The sequence below is a fragment of the Pongo pygmaeus genome, chromosome 5, assembly GCF_028885625.2.
Source record: "Pongo pygmaeus isolate AG05252 chromosome 5, NHGRI_mPonPyg2-v2.0_pri, whole genome shotgun sequence".
Lineage (NCBI taxonomy): Eukaryota > Metazoa > Chordata > Mammalia > Primates > Hominidae > Pongo > Pongo pygmaeus.
In genome coordinates, this window is record NC_072378.2 from 123,507,864 (window position 1) to 123,525,958 (window position 18,095).

An 18,095-nucleotide genomic window follows, 5' to 3' on the forward strand; every position below is an offset into this window, starting at 1 on the left:
GCATTACATTGCTAAATTTTTACAATAAATTTGATAGATTGGCATGGAATATACTGTCAGTAATTCCATTGTAAAGAAGCTGAGACTTAGAAGTTAAATCATGATGTCAAATCACTTAGAAGTTAATCACTCCATATCAATTGTCCTAGAGCTCCTTCCTCTACATCTTTCTGTCTTCATTGGTCTTTTACACACAGAAAACTGCCTCTGCATGTGGTATATACCATAAAGTCAAGAAACATGTCAAAAACAGATTTAAAAGAAATTATTAACCAATGATTTCCTTTCCATAAAGATAATGTTGTTGGACCTGCTGTGGCTATAGTGGCTTTTGAAAGATTTTTTTCTGCCTTAGATATTAAAGACATAACTCATAGAACAGATAATATAGGAGCTAAGACACAAGGTTAGAATAAATCTATGCAACAAACGACATGAATACCACATGATACATTAGAAGAAAACATGTGCAAACAGACCAAGGATAAAGACATGTTTATCGCTAGAAAGTCATGGGCAGGTGGGATAGTTTGTTGATGAGATTCGAGGTAAAATTAATAAATAGGATGTTTTTAGTGAGGGATTGAGTGAAAGGGCAAGATTCAAAAGACATTGAGAAGAGAAAAATTCACAGAACTGGTAATGGTTTTTAAATGTCTATGTGGGCTTCTGGTGACGGTTGTGGTGGATTAGACAAGTAGAAACTATAGAAATAAATATGTTGAGGGCAGTATAATATAATGACAATGAATGACAGTAACCCAGCACTGTTCCCTACAGATGTCCATTTTGTAAAGATAAGTAGCATTGGCTTGTGGTAGATCTTTAAAGAGAAAATGTAAACAAGATAATAAGTTAATGAGTTTGTATATTTATTCAGGGAAGAGATAATAAGAATCAGAAAAAAAACAGGTTTTAACCAGAAGAATAAAAAAATGGAGAGAATAAATTTGGGAGACACCTAACTTCATGCCTACTTGGATACTGGGTTCTGAAACAGAAAGAAGAGTTGTAAATGACTCAGAAGTTTAAGCCAATGTAACTGAATGGCAAGTCATGACTTCATGAGATAAGGAACAAAAGAAAAAAGACAATGGAAGAGATGTTGAGTTCAATTTTAAGGAAAGTGTTTTGCAGACAGAATAACCATATAAAGAAGTTGATTAGCAGTTAGAAATGCAGTTACAGAACTGTGAAAATTTTGTATATGAATATTAATTTTCTTTTTTTTTTTTTTTTTTTTTGAGACGGAGTCTTGCTCTGTGTCCAGACTGGAGTGCAGTGGCGTGATCTTGGCTTACTGCAACCTCCGCCTCCTTGGTTCAAGGGATTCCCCTGCCTCAGCCTCCCAAGTAGCTGGGGCTACAGGCATGCTCCACCACGCCCGGCTAATTTTTTTGTATTTGGTAGAGACGCGGTTTCACCATGTTGGCCAGGATGGTCTGGATCTCCTGACCTCATGATCCACCAGCCTCGGCCTCCCAAAGTGCTGGGATTAAAGGCGTGAGCCACCGCGCCTGGCCTAATTTTCTTAATGTAAAAGTAAGATAAATGATTGCATATTACTTATGGAAGTTTTTTTTATAAACATGTTTTTTCTCTTGTGTTAACTTATTTAATTTATTTGAAGATTGTTTGACAAAAAACTGTGTTTTCGGTACACAGCATTAAACACAGGTTTCTGATAATTTTAAATCAATGGACCAAATAAAATTGTCCATAAAGAAACTGATGGATCCATGAAACTGCTAATAGAGATCACTGAAAATAAGCTGATTATATAACATTAAATAACTGGTAAAGATAATGTTTTTCTGACTGTTATTTAAAATATTATTGGTCCTTTACTTAAATGCTTTGTTTTCCAGATTTCAAAATATGTCTTTCTTAAGCAATTTGGTAAAATATAGTTATGTAAACAAAGATAAAAACATTTTTCTTCTTATTTAATTTCTCCAAAAATTTAAAAACTATTTGCAAATATTTTGATGGCAATATGGTTATTTACAAAAGTCCAATAAGATCTGCTCTCTCTTTACAGCAAAATACAATTGAAAACATTGCTTATACTACCAAGGCGCCAAGGCTTCAATTAAAATGTCACATTTTAAAATATGTCCAAAATTTCTGACTTCAAGAGTTCCCTTTCTTACAATAAGTAAATAAAAACTGTCATTTCCTGGAAGGCCCAGGAACCTTAAGACAGTAAGCAAACTCTAAAGTCTGCCTTGGTTTGGCTTCCTAGCTTCAAGAATTTTTTAAATCCAGGGTTTCTATATGATCAATTAAAAACAGGTTTACAAAGAAAAGCTATAATACACCTGTTATTAGATTGTAACTCTATATATCATTTTTGAGTTATTGTTATCTATCTGTAGGCTAGACTGGGTCTTAAATTATTCTAGGTTCCTCCAATTCAACTTTCTTCCATAAAAGTGGTAAAATGAGAAGTGCTCTGTCCTTAAAGCCCTATAAGGTAATGTTAGGCAAGTTCTAAAGAACAATTCTCACGTCTGGTATATGAAACACAGAAAGTTCACAAAACCGCCTGATGCCATGACCAAAGACATTCAAAAACTACAAACTAGGACAAAAAGTTGCTGTTTTCCACATGAAACAACTTTCCTTTAGATGTTGGAACAAGATTCTATATTATTATGAGACTCTTACACCCCTCAAGGCTGCCTTTTTCATTTGACTAGATAATGGCATAATTAAAATTTTACTCAGTAGCTTCTGTTGGTAACTTGACATATCTTGACCTAAGAAATCCTTTTAATCCGAATTGTGAGCAGCTCTGACAATATCCCTGTCTCAACTTTTTGTTCAAATTGTACTGGTAATCCTTTTGGTAAAGTTGGTATTCTCTGCTTTAATTCAACCCAGTCATAAACTACTACTCAGTGGCTATAAGAAGTCTCACCAGAATATGTCTAGACTTTTAGATATGTTTTGTTGGTTACCTTCAGTATTAGCTTTAAGCTTTCAAACTGGATTTATTTTTGTTGGTTACCTTCAGAATTAGGTTTAAGCTTTCAAACTGGATTTATTATATGTTTACTGATTGGTTTTTGTATGATAATTTTTAAGCTTTGTTCCTATTGCCTGTCTAATCTTTGTAAAGCCAACTCTTCCAACAGGATAATATTAGTTTAATACCTCAAGATGATTGCTGATGTCTGCCTAGGGACAGATGTTTGATGCTGGGATCAAGCATCCCAAATCTCCTAGGAATTTGATGCTGGGATCCAGCCAAACCTGCCCTGAGAATATTTTTCTTTCTGGCCCATTTGTTACTTAAATGTGGCCTAAGTCTCTGACGACACCAAACATTTCCCCAGACATGGGACAGAGACAACTGGGACAGGTTCATCTTGGCATGAAGGGACAATTAAGCCTAACTGTAAAATGATTGATTAGTGATGCTTTCAGATAAGGATGTTGATCAAAATGGGGGAAATGTGAAAGCTGATAATCTAAATTGGGTCATTCTTGTCATACTCAACTAAAACAAATTCTAGAAAAGCCAGGGAGAGAAAACACTCAGGGCACAAAACAGGGCTCCAAGAATGTTAATTCTCTGCATATACTTGACTGCTGGAATTGCTTGTTGTAACCTGAAACCGGATTTATCTATAGCTTCTGAAATAACTTGCTGAAACTCTAGGACTAATTTTGTCCACCTCTGTCACTCACCAATGGGAGCTGGCTAAACTTTCTCGAAAAAAATACATAAAATTTCTCCTTTCTTAATAAATCCTCTAATCTTGTCTCTGTTCTTTAGACATAATCAAAGACCACCCATTCTGCAGGTATGCCATGAATTGCTATTCTTTCTTCCCAAATAAAACATGAAATTTAGAAATTTGTCTTTATATCTTTATTTTTACTTCAAATGCATGTCGTGTTTGCCACCATTTTTATAAAGGGGTAAAGAAAAAAAAAAGAAATTTAGTGCCCAACAATATGCTATGCTAAAAATAAATAATTGTTATACTGTTGCTCCAGTATTTAAAAGCACAGTCATTTCTTGTTGTTTTATTTTTAACCGTTGTGGGTTAAATGATTTAGCTTTGCTAAAGAAAGGATTTTTTCTTTTTCTGAGAAATAAGAGGTGGAAAACATTGTCTAATATTGCTGAGGGGTCATAATAAGCAAGAAAACCATCCTCCGGATTTGGCAACAAATATGTTATTGGTCACCTTTATAGGAGAGGATTTAGAAGAAAAGATTACCAAGCAGTACTTCTTCATAAATACTCAGCTTTAATTTATCTTTTCATTATTCCCACAAAACTCTGGGGAAATTTTTTCTTCCTCTTAATTAAAAAAATTTCCTCCACCTAGAGTATGTATTCCAACACTTCTTATATCTGGGACAGTTCTTTCTTAATTAATATCTCTCTGTGTTGGTTCCTTGCTCCTCTTCATGGAATACTTCACCCTATCATAAACATGAAGACAGTACAAATATTTCTTTGATTCTACATACCAGAATATCATTTTTGGCCTCCCTTTGACAACAAACTCCTCACAAAAGTAGTTTGTGCATTTTCTTCACTTATGATTGATGCATTTTTTTAATTCCTATAAACTAATTTCTGTTTCCACCACTCTACTGAAAATGCTCTCCATTCACAGGATAACAGGGTTTTTGGTCATATGTATTGGCTTTGTCTCACTCATCTTACCCCCATGACCTTTCTGAGACATTGATACTGACTCCTGACATTCCCACTTTTCCCTGAAAGTGTCTCCACTTTGGGAGACTGGCACACTGTAGTCCCTGATCTTTCTGGTAACACTTTTTTTCTCTTCACTAGTTATTTTGCTTTTCCAAGAAGTTGTTCTCAGTTCTTTTCTTTTTTCTTATGCTCATTTTAAAAAAATAATTTCAACTTTTATTTTAGATTTAAAGGGTACATGTGCAGGGTTGTTACCTGGGTATATCGTGTGATACTGTGGTTTGGGGTACAAATGATCCCATCACCAAGGTAGTGGGCATATCACCCAATAGTTAGTTTCTCAACTCTTTGTCCCCTCTCTCTCTCCCGTCTCTAGTAGTCCCAGGTGTCTATTTTTGCCATCTTTATGTCCATGAGTATCTAACGTTTAGCTCCCACTTATAACTGAGAACTTGTAGTATTTGCTTTTCTGTTCCTCACTGATTCACCTAAGATAATGACCTCCAGCTACATCAATTTTGCTTCAAAGGACATGATTTTATTCTTTTTATGGCTGCATAGTATTCCATCATGTAGATGTACCATATTTTCTTTATCCAATCCACCATGGATGGGCACCTAGCTTGATTCCATGTCTTTGTTATTGTGAGTAGTGCTGTGATGAACATATGAGTGCACGTGTGTGTGTGTGTGTGTGTTTTTTTTTTTTTTGGTAGAATGCTTTTGGATAAATACCCAGTAATTGGATTGCTGGATTGAATGGTAGTTCTGTTTCAAGTTCTTTGAGAAATTTCTAAACTAGTTTCCGCAGTGTCTGAGCTAATTTACATTCCCATCAACAATGTATAAGTATTCCTTTTTCTCAAGTTTGAAGAACTCTCTTTCCTTTGTCTTCTACTCTGGACTTCTCACCTCAAAAATACAAAACCCAGCCGGAGGATTCGAAGTGAATTTTCCCAAATTACAAGTGTCTACAGAAAATCTCTATGTAGAGTCTCCACAAGCACTCACCCCACTTGAACTCCCTTTGCAACTTCTAGTTAATCACCTTCATCCTCCCATGCTTCAGACCTTGTAGTTATACAGAACTAATGTCATCAACATCTATTATTTTCATATGAAACAGTTTGATGATTACAAAAGCCATTATAGCACAGTACAGAGAGAATGATTGTCTTTTTAAAGCATAAGTACTCACAGGCCTGAAGGAATATGTAACAAAATGTCACTAGTAGTTTTCAATAGGTTTCAAAGCTGAGTGATTTTTTAAAACTTAAAAAATAATTTACTGAACATTAGTCATGGCTCCAAATAATTTTGAAAGTAATCAATGTTAATTAATTTAATGTAAATATTCCAAGGTCATTACTTTCTCTTTATGCCACCTTTATGTTGCTCCTACTTTTATTTTATAATACCTAGATTGTTATAAAAGACTTTGGTTCAAACTCCTGATTCCAATTTATTTCTATAGAATTTCACTCTGCATGCCATTATGACTAACAATTCCACCTTCTTCTCAATTATGGCCTCAAGAATCCAAATTTCACTTTAGTCTTCTAAGCCCCCATTCCTGGATTTAAAGAGCCACCTTCTTATGGCTGTATCCTACTACTGCAACTTTGCCATCTTCTGCTAGCCATGTGACTCCTGGAATATCCTTAGTCCTCTCCTCACCTCTCCCACCAGTGCTGTGCTCATTCCTGTCTCTAGGCTAGCTCCTAAATATAGCTACCATACTGAAACTGGACCAAGTAGAAAGCATCATTTCTGTTTCATGTAACAAATATGCTAGGTGAGTATGATAAGCTTCACTCAATAGATAAGAAAATTAATGTTCAGAAACATTAAGTAATTTAAGTAAAGTTACACCCCTGAACAAGAGGCAAAGGGAGTAGAATTCATGTATCGCTAGTGTAAAGCCAACACTGGTTCCATCATACTTTATAGTAATTTCCTTGTCTCAGCTGCTCTTACACAGTTGACTCTTGAACAACACAGGTTTGAACTGGGCAGGTTCACTTATACATAGTTATTTTTCAGTAAAATTTTGGGGGAGGTTTGCAACAATTTGAAAAAACACACATGAACTGTGTTGTGTAAAAATATAAAAAAATACAGAGGTATATCATAACTGCATAAAATATATATAGGTACTAGTCTGTTTTGTCATCTGTTACCATAAAATATACAAATATATAAATCAATTATAAAAAGATAAAATTTGTCTAAACTTCCACTATAAACACTTCCAGATCATACAAGGTGCCATGCACAGTCAAGAGAAAGGTAAACAAATGTAAAGATGCAGTATTAAATGATAACTGCATAAAATTAACTGTAGTACATACTGTACTACTGTAGTGATTTTGTAGCCTCTCTTGCTACTATTGTGATGAACTGAAGTTTTGTGGGTAGCTGTTTAAAATGCTGTGTGACATTAATCTCTGCATGAGCAGTTCACCTGTCCAGTAAATTGCATATTTCAGTAAAAGGTGATTTTTTGTAGTTCTTATTTATCATTTTTAGTGCAATACCATAAACCTTGACTAAAATGATGGGACCAATATGAAGTGCCATATGCTGGAAATCCTCCAAAGAAGCATAAAAATGTCATAACATTACTGGAAAAATTTGAATTGCTTGATAGGTACTGTAGATTGAGGTCTGCAGTTGTGATTGTCCACCATTTCAAGATATATAAGTCCAGCATAAGGATAATTATTCAAAAAGAAAAGGAAATTTGTGAAATCTTCATTGCAGCTACAGCAGCAGGAGTGAAAACCTTGTACTTATTGCAAAATACTTTTTTCTCTCATTTTGATAATGTAGCTTTTATGTGGGTGCAGGATTGCTATAAGAAAGTTGTTCCTATAGACTCTATCATAATTGAAGAAAAAATGAAGTCATTATATGACAACTTAAAGAAAAAGAAAGGTGAAGGATGTAAAGCTGGAGAATTTAATACTAGCAACAGATGGTTTGATAATTTTAGAAAGAGATTTGGCTTTTTTTAAAATGTCACAACAATAGGAGAAGAAGGTTCAGCCAACCAAGAGAAGGCAGCAGAAAAGTTCTCAGACACCATTAAGAAAATCATTGAGAAGAAAGGATTTCTGCCTGAACAGGTTTTTAATGCAAAGGAAAGTGACCCATTTTGGAAAAAAATAATACTACAAAGGACATTCATTAGTAAGAAAGAGAATTGAGCCCCAGAATTTAAAGCAGGAAGGGACAAGTTAACTCTACTGTTCTGTGCAAATGCAGTTGGGTTTATGACCAGGACTGACTTTATCTAGAAATATGCTAACCCCCAAGCCCTGAAGGGAAAACATAAACACCAGCTTCAAATCTTTTGATTGTACAAGAAGAAGACCTGGACAATGAGAACCTGTATTAGTCTGTTTCATACTGCTAAAATAAATACCCAAGACTGGGTAATTTTATAAAGAAAAGAGGCTTAATTGACTCATAGTTCACATGGCTGGGGAGACCTCAGGAAACTTACAATCATGGCAGAAAGGGAAGCCTGAACATTTTACGTGGCAGCAGACGAGAGAAAGCAAGTGTGAAAAAAGAACTGCCGGACACTTATAAAACCATCAGATCTCATGAGAACTTACTATCATGAGAATAGCATGGGGGAAATCGCCCCCATGATCCAATCACCTCCATCCCAATCCGTCCCTCAACACATGAGGATTATGGGGATTACAATTTGAGATGAGATTTGGCTGGGGATACAGAGCCAAGCCATATCAGAAATATTTTGATGGAGTGGCTCCATCAATGCTTTGTCCCTGCAGTCAGGAAGTACCTTGCCAGTAAACAGTTGCCTTTTAACATTCTCTTAATAATTGAATAATGCCATTGGCCACCCACGACTCTCTTGAGTTCCACACCAAAGGTGTTGAAGTGGTCTACTTGCCCCCAAACAAAATGTCTCTAATTCAGTCTCTAGATCAGTAGGCCATAAGAACTTTTAAGGGTCATCAAACATGGTTCTTTATGGAAAGGATTGTCTGCTATAGAAGAGACATTTGACAGACAGAACATCATGAAAGTCTGGAAGAATTGTATTATTGAAGGTGTCATCTTCGTTGGAGGAAAAAGCCATGAAAGCCATCAAGCTTGAATCAGAATGTTTCTGTTGGAGGAAACTGTATTTATATGTTGTGCATGACTTCGCACGATGTATGACAGAGTCAATCAAAAATATCATCAAATAGACAGTAGATATGGCAAAAAAGGTGGGAGGTGAAGGATTTCAATATTCAGGTCTTGGAGAGATTAAAGCACTAATACACACCATGCCAGAGGAATTAATAGAAGATAACTTAATGAAGATGAGTACCTCTGAATGAGTACCAGACAAAGAGGTAGCAGACTTGGAAGAAGTAGTACCAGAAATATATTGGCATTAGAGAATCTGACAGAGGGGTTCCAGTTACTCAAGACTGCTTTAACTTATTTTACAACATGGACCCTTACATGAAGCATTGCTTCAGTAAAGTAAATGCTGGAAGAAGGATTGGTACTATCTAGAAACATTTTTGGAGAAGTGAGAAAGCAAAAAAGTTAGACAGAAATTACCATGCATTCTGTAAAGTTACACTTCTGACCCATTTGCATTTATTCCGCCTCTTCGACTTCTGCCACTCCTGACAGAGCAAGAGCAACCCGTCCTTTTCCTCCTCCTCCTCAGCCTACTCAACATGAAGACGTGGATGAAGACCTTTATGATGATACACTTCCACTTGATGAATAGTAAATATATTTTATCTTTCTTATGATATTTTAAATAGTATTTTCTCTTCTCTAGTTCACTTTGTTGTAGGAATACAGCATATAATACATATAACATACCAAATAGTTGTGCATCTAGTTTATATTACCAGGAAGGCTTCTAGTTAACAGGAGGCTATTAGTAGTTAAGTTTTGGATAAGTCAAAAGTTACATCTGGATTTTCAACTGCATGAGGGTTAATGCACCTAACTACCACATTGTTCAAGAGTCAACTGTATATTCCTGAATTTCTAGCTTAAATATATTATCTCCACTAACTTTTCACTTACTGCTACTTAGGAATGGCTATAGGAATGGCTCCTCTCTCTAACTTCCTAGGGAACTCTTCACTAATATCATTTCCTTGTAGCCATCTTTCGATAGCTCATGTCTATGTCCCTGATTACATTCTTTGAGAATGGAAATAATATCTTACCACTTGTTTGTAAATTTTATATCACTAAGCATAACTCTGGACATATGGTAGTGACATTAGCATAATATACGTTTTCAATAAGTTGTTGATTGATCATTTTTATAATAAAATATGCCTTAATGCTGATTTATCTTTCATAATAGGAAATTAAAAACAAATATCATATAAAAATAGACATGTTCTTTCCTCCGCTTGGTCTATTCTGCTATTAATACTTGTGATTGCATTTTTAGATGCTTGTATTGTGTTTTTCAGCTCTATCAGGTCACTTATATTATTCTCGATACTAGCTATTTGGTCTGTCATCTCCTACAATGTTTTACCATAATTTTTAGCTTCCTTGCATTGCATTAGAATGTGCTCCTTTAGCTTAGTGAAGATCAATTTTATCCACATTCTGAAGTCTACTCCTGTCATTTCAGCCATCTCAGACTCTGCTCAGTTCTGATCACTTGCTGGAGAGGTGATATAGTCATTTTAAGGGAAGATGGTACTCTGACTTTTTGAGTTTTCAGCGTTCTTGCACTGATTCTTTCTCATCTTTGTGGGGTTATTTACCTTCAGTCTTTGAGGTTGCTGCCCTTTGAATGGAGATTTTTGTTTGTTTGTTTGTTTTTGTTTTTCTTTTAAAAGTCTGGCCTCCTTTCCATAGGGCTTCTGTAGTTTGCTGGGTGTCCACTCCAATCCCTAGTTACCTCAAATTTTCCAGTACCTGGAGGCATCACCAGTGAAGACCACAAAACGGCAAAGACGGCAGCCCTTCCTCTGGGAGCTGTGCCCCAGAGTACAAGAACAAAGACATAGACCGATAGAACAGATTAGAGAACCCAGAAATAAGACTCCACACCTACAACTATCTGATCTTTGACAAAACTGACAGGATTCCCTATTCAATAAATGGTGCTGGGATAACTGGCTAGCCATACGCAGAAAATTGAAACTGGACCCCTTCTTTAGACCATATACAAAAATTATCTCAAGATGGATTAAATACTTAAATGTAAAACTTAAAACTATAAAAAGCCTGGAAGACAACAGAGGCAATACCATTCAGGACATAGGCACCGGCAAAGATTTCATGATGAGGATGCCAAAAGCAATTGCAACAAAAACAAAAATTGACAAATGGGATCTAATTAAACCAATGAGCTTCCGCACAGCAAAAGAAACTATCAACAGAGTAAACAGACAACCTACAGAATGGAAGAAAATTTTTGCAAACTATGTGTCTGACGCAAGTCTAACATCCAGCATCTATAAGGAACTTAAACAAATTTACAAGAAGCAAATAAACAACCTCATTAAAAAGTGGGCAAAGGACATGAACAGACACTTTTCAATAGAAGACAGACATGCAGCCAGTAAGCATATGAAAAAAAGGCTTAATATCACTGATTATTAGAGAAATGCAAATCAAAACTCCAATGAGACCATCTCACACCAGCCAGAATAGCTATTATTAAAGTCTAAAAGTAACAGATGCCGATGAGGTTGTGGAGAAAAAGGAACGCACATACAATGTTGGTGGGACTATAAATTAGTTCAACCATTGTGGAAAACAGTGTGGTGATTCATCAAAGACCAGTGTGGCATACCATTTAACACAACAATCTCATTACTGGGTATATACCCAGAGGAATATAAATCCTTCTGTTATAAAGACACATGCATACATACGTTCATTGCAGCACTATCCACAATAGCAAAGACATAGAATCAAGCCAAATGCCCATCAATGATAGACTGGATAAATAAAATGTGGTACATATACACCACGGAATACTATGCAGTCATGAAAAAGAACAAGATCACGTCCTTTGCAGTGACATGGATGGAACAAGGGCCATTATCCTTAGGAAACTAATGCAGGGACAGAAAACCAAATACCGCATGTTCTTACTTATAAGTGGGAGCTAAATCATGGGAACATATGAACACATAAAGAAGAATAACACACACTGGGGCCAATTGGAGGGTGGAGGGTGGGAGGAGGGAGAGGATCAGAAAAAATAACTAATGGATATTAGGCTTAATACCTGGGTGATGAAATAATTGGTACGACAAATCCCCATGACACACGTTTGCCCATGTAACAAATCTGCACATCCTGCACATGTACACCTGAACTTAAAATAAAATTTAAGTAACAATAATAAAATAGACATAAATACTTAATGTAAACTAATAATAGGAAATTGTTAGTGCATGTTACTTTTTCTATTATATGTCATCAGTAAAATAAAGCATAAAATACAATGTTATGCAAACAGGAAAGGACAACATAATGCACCTTTCATCTGATTAGTGAGTTTTCACTACTCCAGTAAAAATGCTAACAATAATAAAGCAATTTTTTGTATGCAGTTTTTCCTTTTCTGAAGATATATCTAAAGTTCATTTGTAACTTTTGATGTAAACACTAAATATACCATTTTATCTCTATTATGCTTTTTTCTGCAGTTTAAAATTGTTCAATTTTTCATTGATCTTCCAAAGAATGCATGTTTTAAAATTACGTAAAATTACTTTAAATGGGCATGCTCATTCACTAAAAATAAGAAAATAAACAATTTATTTTGATCTGACGGTAATCCTTTTAAGAGAAATGACTTTAATAATTTAATATTTAACATATACATAGAAGGTTGATTTATAATAACTGCTTAAATATAGATTAAAATTTGTGCAAATGAATATATGCAAAAATTTTTAGACCAACAGCATGAATGTCTGCTTTTATGTAGTATCACTTTCACTCTACAGAGAGATATAGATATAGATATAACTTTCTTTTGGATAGATATAAACATATAAATCTCTTTATAAAGATACAAAATACTTGAATTAGGATAAGCCATAGAAAGACTATAATTGAAAATTTCCTTAGGATTTAGTGTCTTCCTTTTCTACATTTTCCCCTATTCTATGATATTCATCCACTCAACCTTCATCACTAGCCTTGAGTGCCAAGCTAATCTCTTGACTTCTTCCCTTGCAAAACCTGTTTTTAGAAAGTCTATTTTTAAGGTATTTCAGCTTTCAAATTAATGGCCAATAGGTCAATGGATTACTTCTCCATAAAATATTTGCACATTTAATTGTGGGAAAGAAAAGTGTTTAATCTGTTAGGTTGAACCCTGTGGGACTCCTTTTTTGGAGATCAAAATGGTTGAAAGTAGGTAAATACAGGTTCATAAAACTCAGTCCATGATAATAATAAATTTTAGGCATTTGCTACGCTCTGTATGGAGCCTCTGACATTTAAGGTGCCCTTTTAGCATTTCATAAACAGTGTTCAATTGCCCAGTAAATAAACAAAGAGCAGTGTATGTGCTAATGGTTCTAGTGCTTTGATAAACTTACCCAAAATCTGCTACCAGAAAGCAAGGAGTTTTTGTTAACTTTAGCATACATTTAGTTTTATTGCTTATTACTTGTAAAATATATGGCACATAGCATCAGTATTTTTTTAATGTTTTGGATGTCTAAATAATTTATCCAGCCATGATTGTAAAACTGTAAAACTAGCTTTCTTCCAACCAAACAGAACATCTCCTTGTATGTAAATCTTACAAAATATGCTTACCTGCTTTGGACATCTTTTCATCTTTTTTAGTTTTAGGTTCTGGGGTAAAACGTACACATAAACACATACAAACAAAAGGGAAAAAAATAACATTTGAAAAATAGTCAGTACAAAGTGGATTATTAGGTAGGCTTCACTGATTTTTCTTGTCTGTTTTCAATTTCAATTATAGTTATATACTGTTATCAAAATATTAATGGAATATGTATCTTTGGTAAATTATAAAGTAACTTAAGCAAAAATACTTTGATTTTAAAATACAGTTTGCAAAAAAGTTTCATGCTAATCAAGTAATTTGGCTTCTTGTCTTTAATAAAAGCCAGGACTTATAATTTATGCATTCTGAAAATATTGCAAAATAAAAAATTAATAAAAATTGCTCAGAAGAAAAATGTCATAAATTTTCCTAATTTGACCAACTTAAGCAATTTTGTTTTCTACTACCATACATTTAATTCATGGGGCTCCACCTAGTGGTTAATATAATTATTGTTTTCCTAGTATTTCTATTAGTATTAATTTTATAAAATAAATCAATTTTACCTAAATTTAATATAATAATATAAACAATCAGTGAAATAAAGTATCTTGTTCTCTTATTGTCCTAGGACAATGTCTTTTGTCCAGAAATTCTGCATTCTAAAAACACCAGTATAGAACAAATTCATACCTTTTTAAAACTATTCAAGTAATATTCATAGCACAACCCTAATCAACAAGATAGTTGACTATATTTTCATGTTGCCAGTCTATCCTTTTATTTAACCAACTTTGCTCGGGCTTTATAATTATCTGTTCTTGCTATAGAGTCTTCTGGTTAATGGAAGAGTCCTGGTACATTACAGTTTTCCTCCCTTCAAACAGCAGAAAAACTGACTTCATAGTTGGAATACCTACAGAGCATAAACTATGTATAAGGGATAAGGCTACCAGCTTTATTTGGGTTTTAGTCTAGCAGTGTCTCATTTTCTGTAGTTATAATTTTAAAAACTAATTTGTTTAACTGCAGAATTTTATATAATAAACAATGTCATAGACTTTTACACCCTACTTCCTATAATACTTGAATGCACCTTCTGTAAAAAGTAGTATCAGTGCTATTAATGCACTCTGACACTCTTTGGCACATATTTCTCCCCTTTTTTGACACGTTCACTTAGCTTGGTAGATACACCCTATTTTAATGTTTTCTATGTGCCACAGTATTTTAGAAAATTTTGTTATTGTCTGTAATCACTCTTTAGATTTTAAGCTCCATTAGTGCAAGAACTGTGTTTTGTTTATTACTCAAATATCAGCACTGGGTGAAATATCTGACATGTGGTATGTGATCAACGAATATTGTTGAAGGAATGAACGAGTGAAATAAATGGAATATATAGAATGACTAAAGGCTCCCTGTTGGGTATCTGAAGTCCTAGAAGAAATTGATTCATCTTATGCCTCTAGAACTAGAGATAAAAATTCAACGTCACATAGCTGTTGCATTTATATTTTATTTTAGAAACTTAAAAAAAAAAGTGATGTCTTTATGTGTCCAACGATAGCAAATATGGCCTCCAACAATTCAATGATACCTTCAATTATTGGGTTTCCTGGTGCTATGTTTTGTCTCAGTCAGTTTAGGCTAAAGTTAATTCCTATCTAATTACTTAGTCTATAATAACACAATTCCCTTTTTTGATGGTGAATTCTGATGAGATTTTGGCTCCACTGGAAAGGAAACAACTTTTTTTTTCTCTAATAGTTCTGTCTTTATTGAATCTATGCTAGGTCAACAGTACAGTTTAAACTTTCAAGCAAATTAGCACAATTCTAGTAATGAGAATTATTTTTTTCTGGAGTACTTATGGCTCAAGTCCTGGTCAATTGTTGACTTGCATTATTCCATTATTTTATGAAGTACATGCTATTTTAATCCCCATTTGGCAGATGAAGTGACTGAAGCTTACAGAAGTTAGTTTGCGGAATCTCATTCAGCTCTAAGTGGCGGAACCAAGATTCCATTTTCCTAACCTATTTCCCTTCACCCGGGTCATATCCCAAGGTCTGGATAGAATGATCTTGGTCTCCTTCTTAGTTCTGTTTCCGAAGTATGGCTAATTTGAATATTTGGATTTCTTAGAAACAAATTCCCACAATTTTAAATCTTTTATTCCTAGGACACAATTCATTAGCATTTTGCTCAGCAATAACAGGTATCTATTTGAAACAGCCTTGCTTCCCACTCTGCACAGGGCTCTCACTCCTGTCAATCACACTGTTATTGTAATCTTGAAATGAAATCTTCTCAGCCTTAATGTTTGTCAAACGATCTTTTGGAAAAAATAAAAATTGTGGAGAATATTTTTACCAACTATGGGTACAATACAACCAGAACCAACTTCGATCTTGTACACAGAATTTTGTAAGCACTCTTATGAAAAGGTACTATCTAACGTGTGGCTGCGGGCCCTTTTACTAGACTAGAACTACTGGCTTTAGTGTTATGTGAATAGTAATGCTAAAGATGACCTTAGGACAAGTTCTTTTGGTGTATGAGGAGTCGTCTTTTGGGTTCTATAATCTGACTTTAAAAGCAAGCTCATTTCCTAAGTTTTGTGACCTTGGGCATTACTTAAAACCTCAAGTCTTTATTCTGTCATTGCTAAAATGGAGAAAATAATGTAAAATTGATGTGAGAGTTAGGAGTGATGTATATAAAGAGCTTAGCTATTTTTAAATTATGCTCATAAACTTAAATTGCATGATCTTTCAAAGTAATTTTCTTTTTTTTTTTAAACAGAATTGGGACTTTACCCTTGAATACTCACGGCAGGAATTGATATGTGAGAAATTGGCAATGGATTTTCTAAGTTGAGCAGCTCTTTCATTAGGCTACTTGATTTTTAAGAACTCAGTGCACTCATTTTGTAGATGGTATTTCTACTGACAGTAAAGTATTTTTTGAGCCATATGAGATTGCAGTTTCTAATTAGGATTTATTTCAAGCCATATAAAAACAACTCTCTCTCTATATATATATATTTACATATCTGTGTATATATATAAACTTTATATATGAAGCTTAATAAAAAGTTATAATGAGATGCTTCAGGAAACTAAGGACAGTTATTAGTTAATACTGGCCATTGGGACTGGGAGGCCAGAGAGACAGCAGGCGAGCATTTATTTTTCATTCTGTCTTCACTGTTTAATTGTTTTCTACCACAATTATTATTGTATAATAATAAAATATCTAATTTCTATAAACATTTGCCACTGAAGCCCTTCATTTTGGGCTACACGTACAAGCATTGGGGAAATATGGAACCAAAGAGTCCTCATGCTAAGTTGTTGAGGCAGGCAGCCTGCCATTTCCTATGCAGCACTGACTTTTCCAGGCTGTTGATTTCATTTGTGAAATGTAAATTGCTGATGGGCCTGGGGAAGGGAGCTTCATTAGTGATTTTTCAATGTCATCAATAGTGTTTTCAAGTAGAATAAGCAGACGGAAACTTCAGCATGCAAGTGCTTAAGTCAGAATGGCAGCAGTGGAGACAAACTCTGTTTGGGAGTCTCTGCTTTGTCTTCATAAAAAGAAAAGAAATAAATTTATTCAATATATAAATCCCAAGAATATGCATTATTTTCAGAATGCCTCTATTTTAAGTACTTTGCAAGGCAAAAGCTAAATATCATTGATTTTTTTCTCGATTTATTTTATTATCACAGTTGCTTCTTTAGCACATAGATACCTTACATGTGGAATAAAATAAAATAATAATTATTATTATTTTGCACCAATGACACTTTGCATTTGCCACATGGTAGTCTCTAAGGTAAGTATATTATATATGTTATCTATATTTTGTTGCTATAATATTAAATATTCATTTGTTTATTAGCTTTTTAACTCCAATAGCATATAAACTTCATGAGTCCTGGGATGATTTTTTTATTTTCCCTAATACATGAGAGTGCTTAGACTGTTCTTTTCACAAAAGAGAGATCAACGTATACTTGTTGAAAAAATGGACAAATTACATAATCCTTACATACCACTCCTATGTGGTAAATGTTATTATTAGACTCAATTTACAGATAGCAATACTGAGACTTAATAATATGTTTAAATATATACTCCCTAGTAAGTGGCAAAACTGGGATTCGAATTCTGTTTTCAAAGTTTTAAGCGCTTCAACACACTTCTATAACTACAGTTGCTACAGATAGAATTAAAAGCTTTGAAGCATTTAATACGTAAAAACTATATAGCACACCACATTCTACTTCTTATAAGTAGTCTGTCTATATTATCTATGTTGTATTATCTACACAAACTACTAATAGTCATTAGGATTATAATTAACATATACAATATAGTCACAGAGGTTTATTTTTTTCCAGCCAGTCTTTAAATCATGAATTGTATTATACAGTTTCTTACATTGAGCTGGTAAAACTAAGCAGTCTGAGCATTGATAGAAAATGAATAACTCTCTCACACACTCCTGGAGTAGTATTCAATATTTAATGACATGGGAAGATGTCATATTTAAAAGCAGGTCACAAAACCTACTCCTGTAAAATATACAAAGGAACATTAGCAGTGTTATCGCTG

At 34.2% G+C, this 18,095-nt stretch overlaps 1 protein-coding gene across 1 annotated transcript in view; it reads right to left on the reverse strand.

Moving 5' to 3' along the window:
* TRDN (triadin) overlaps positions 1-18,095 on the reverse strand; it is a 421,845-nt gene that overhangs the window by 93,076 nt on the left and 310,674 nt on the right. Inside the window, exon 24 of the mRNA XM_054492187.2 lies at positions 13,493-13,531. Within this exon, the coding sequence (XP_054348162.2) occupies positions 13,493-13,531 (39 nt within the window). The remainder of the gene's footprint in view (positions 1-13,492; positions 13,532-18,095) is intronic.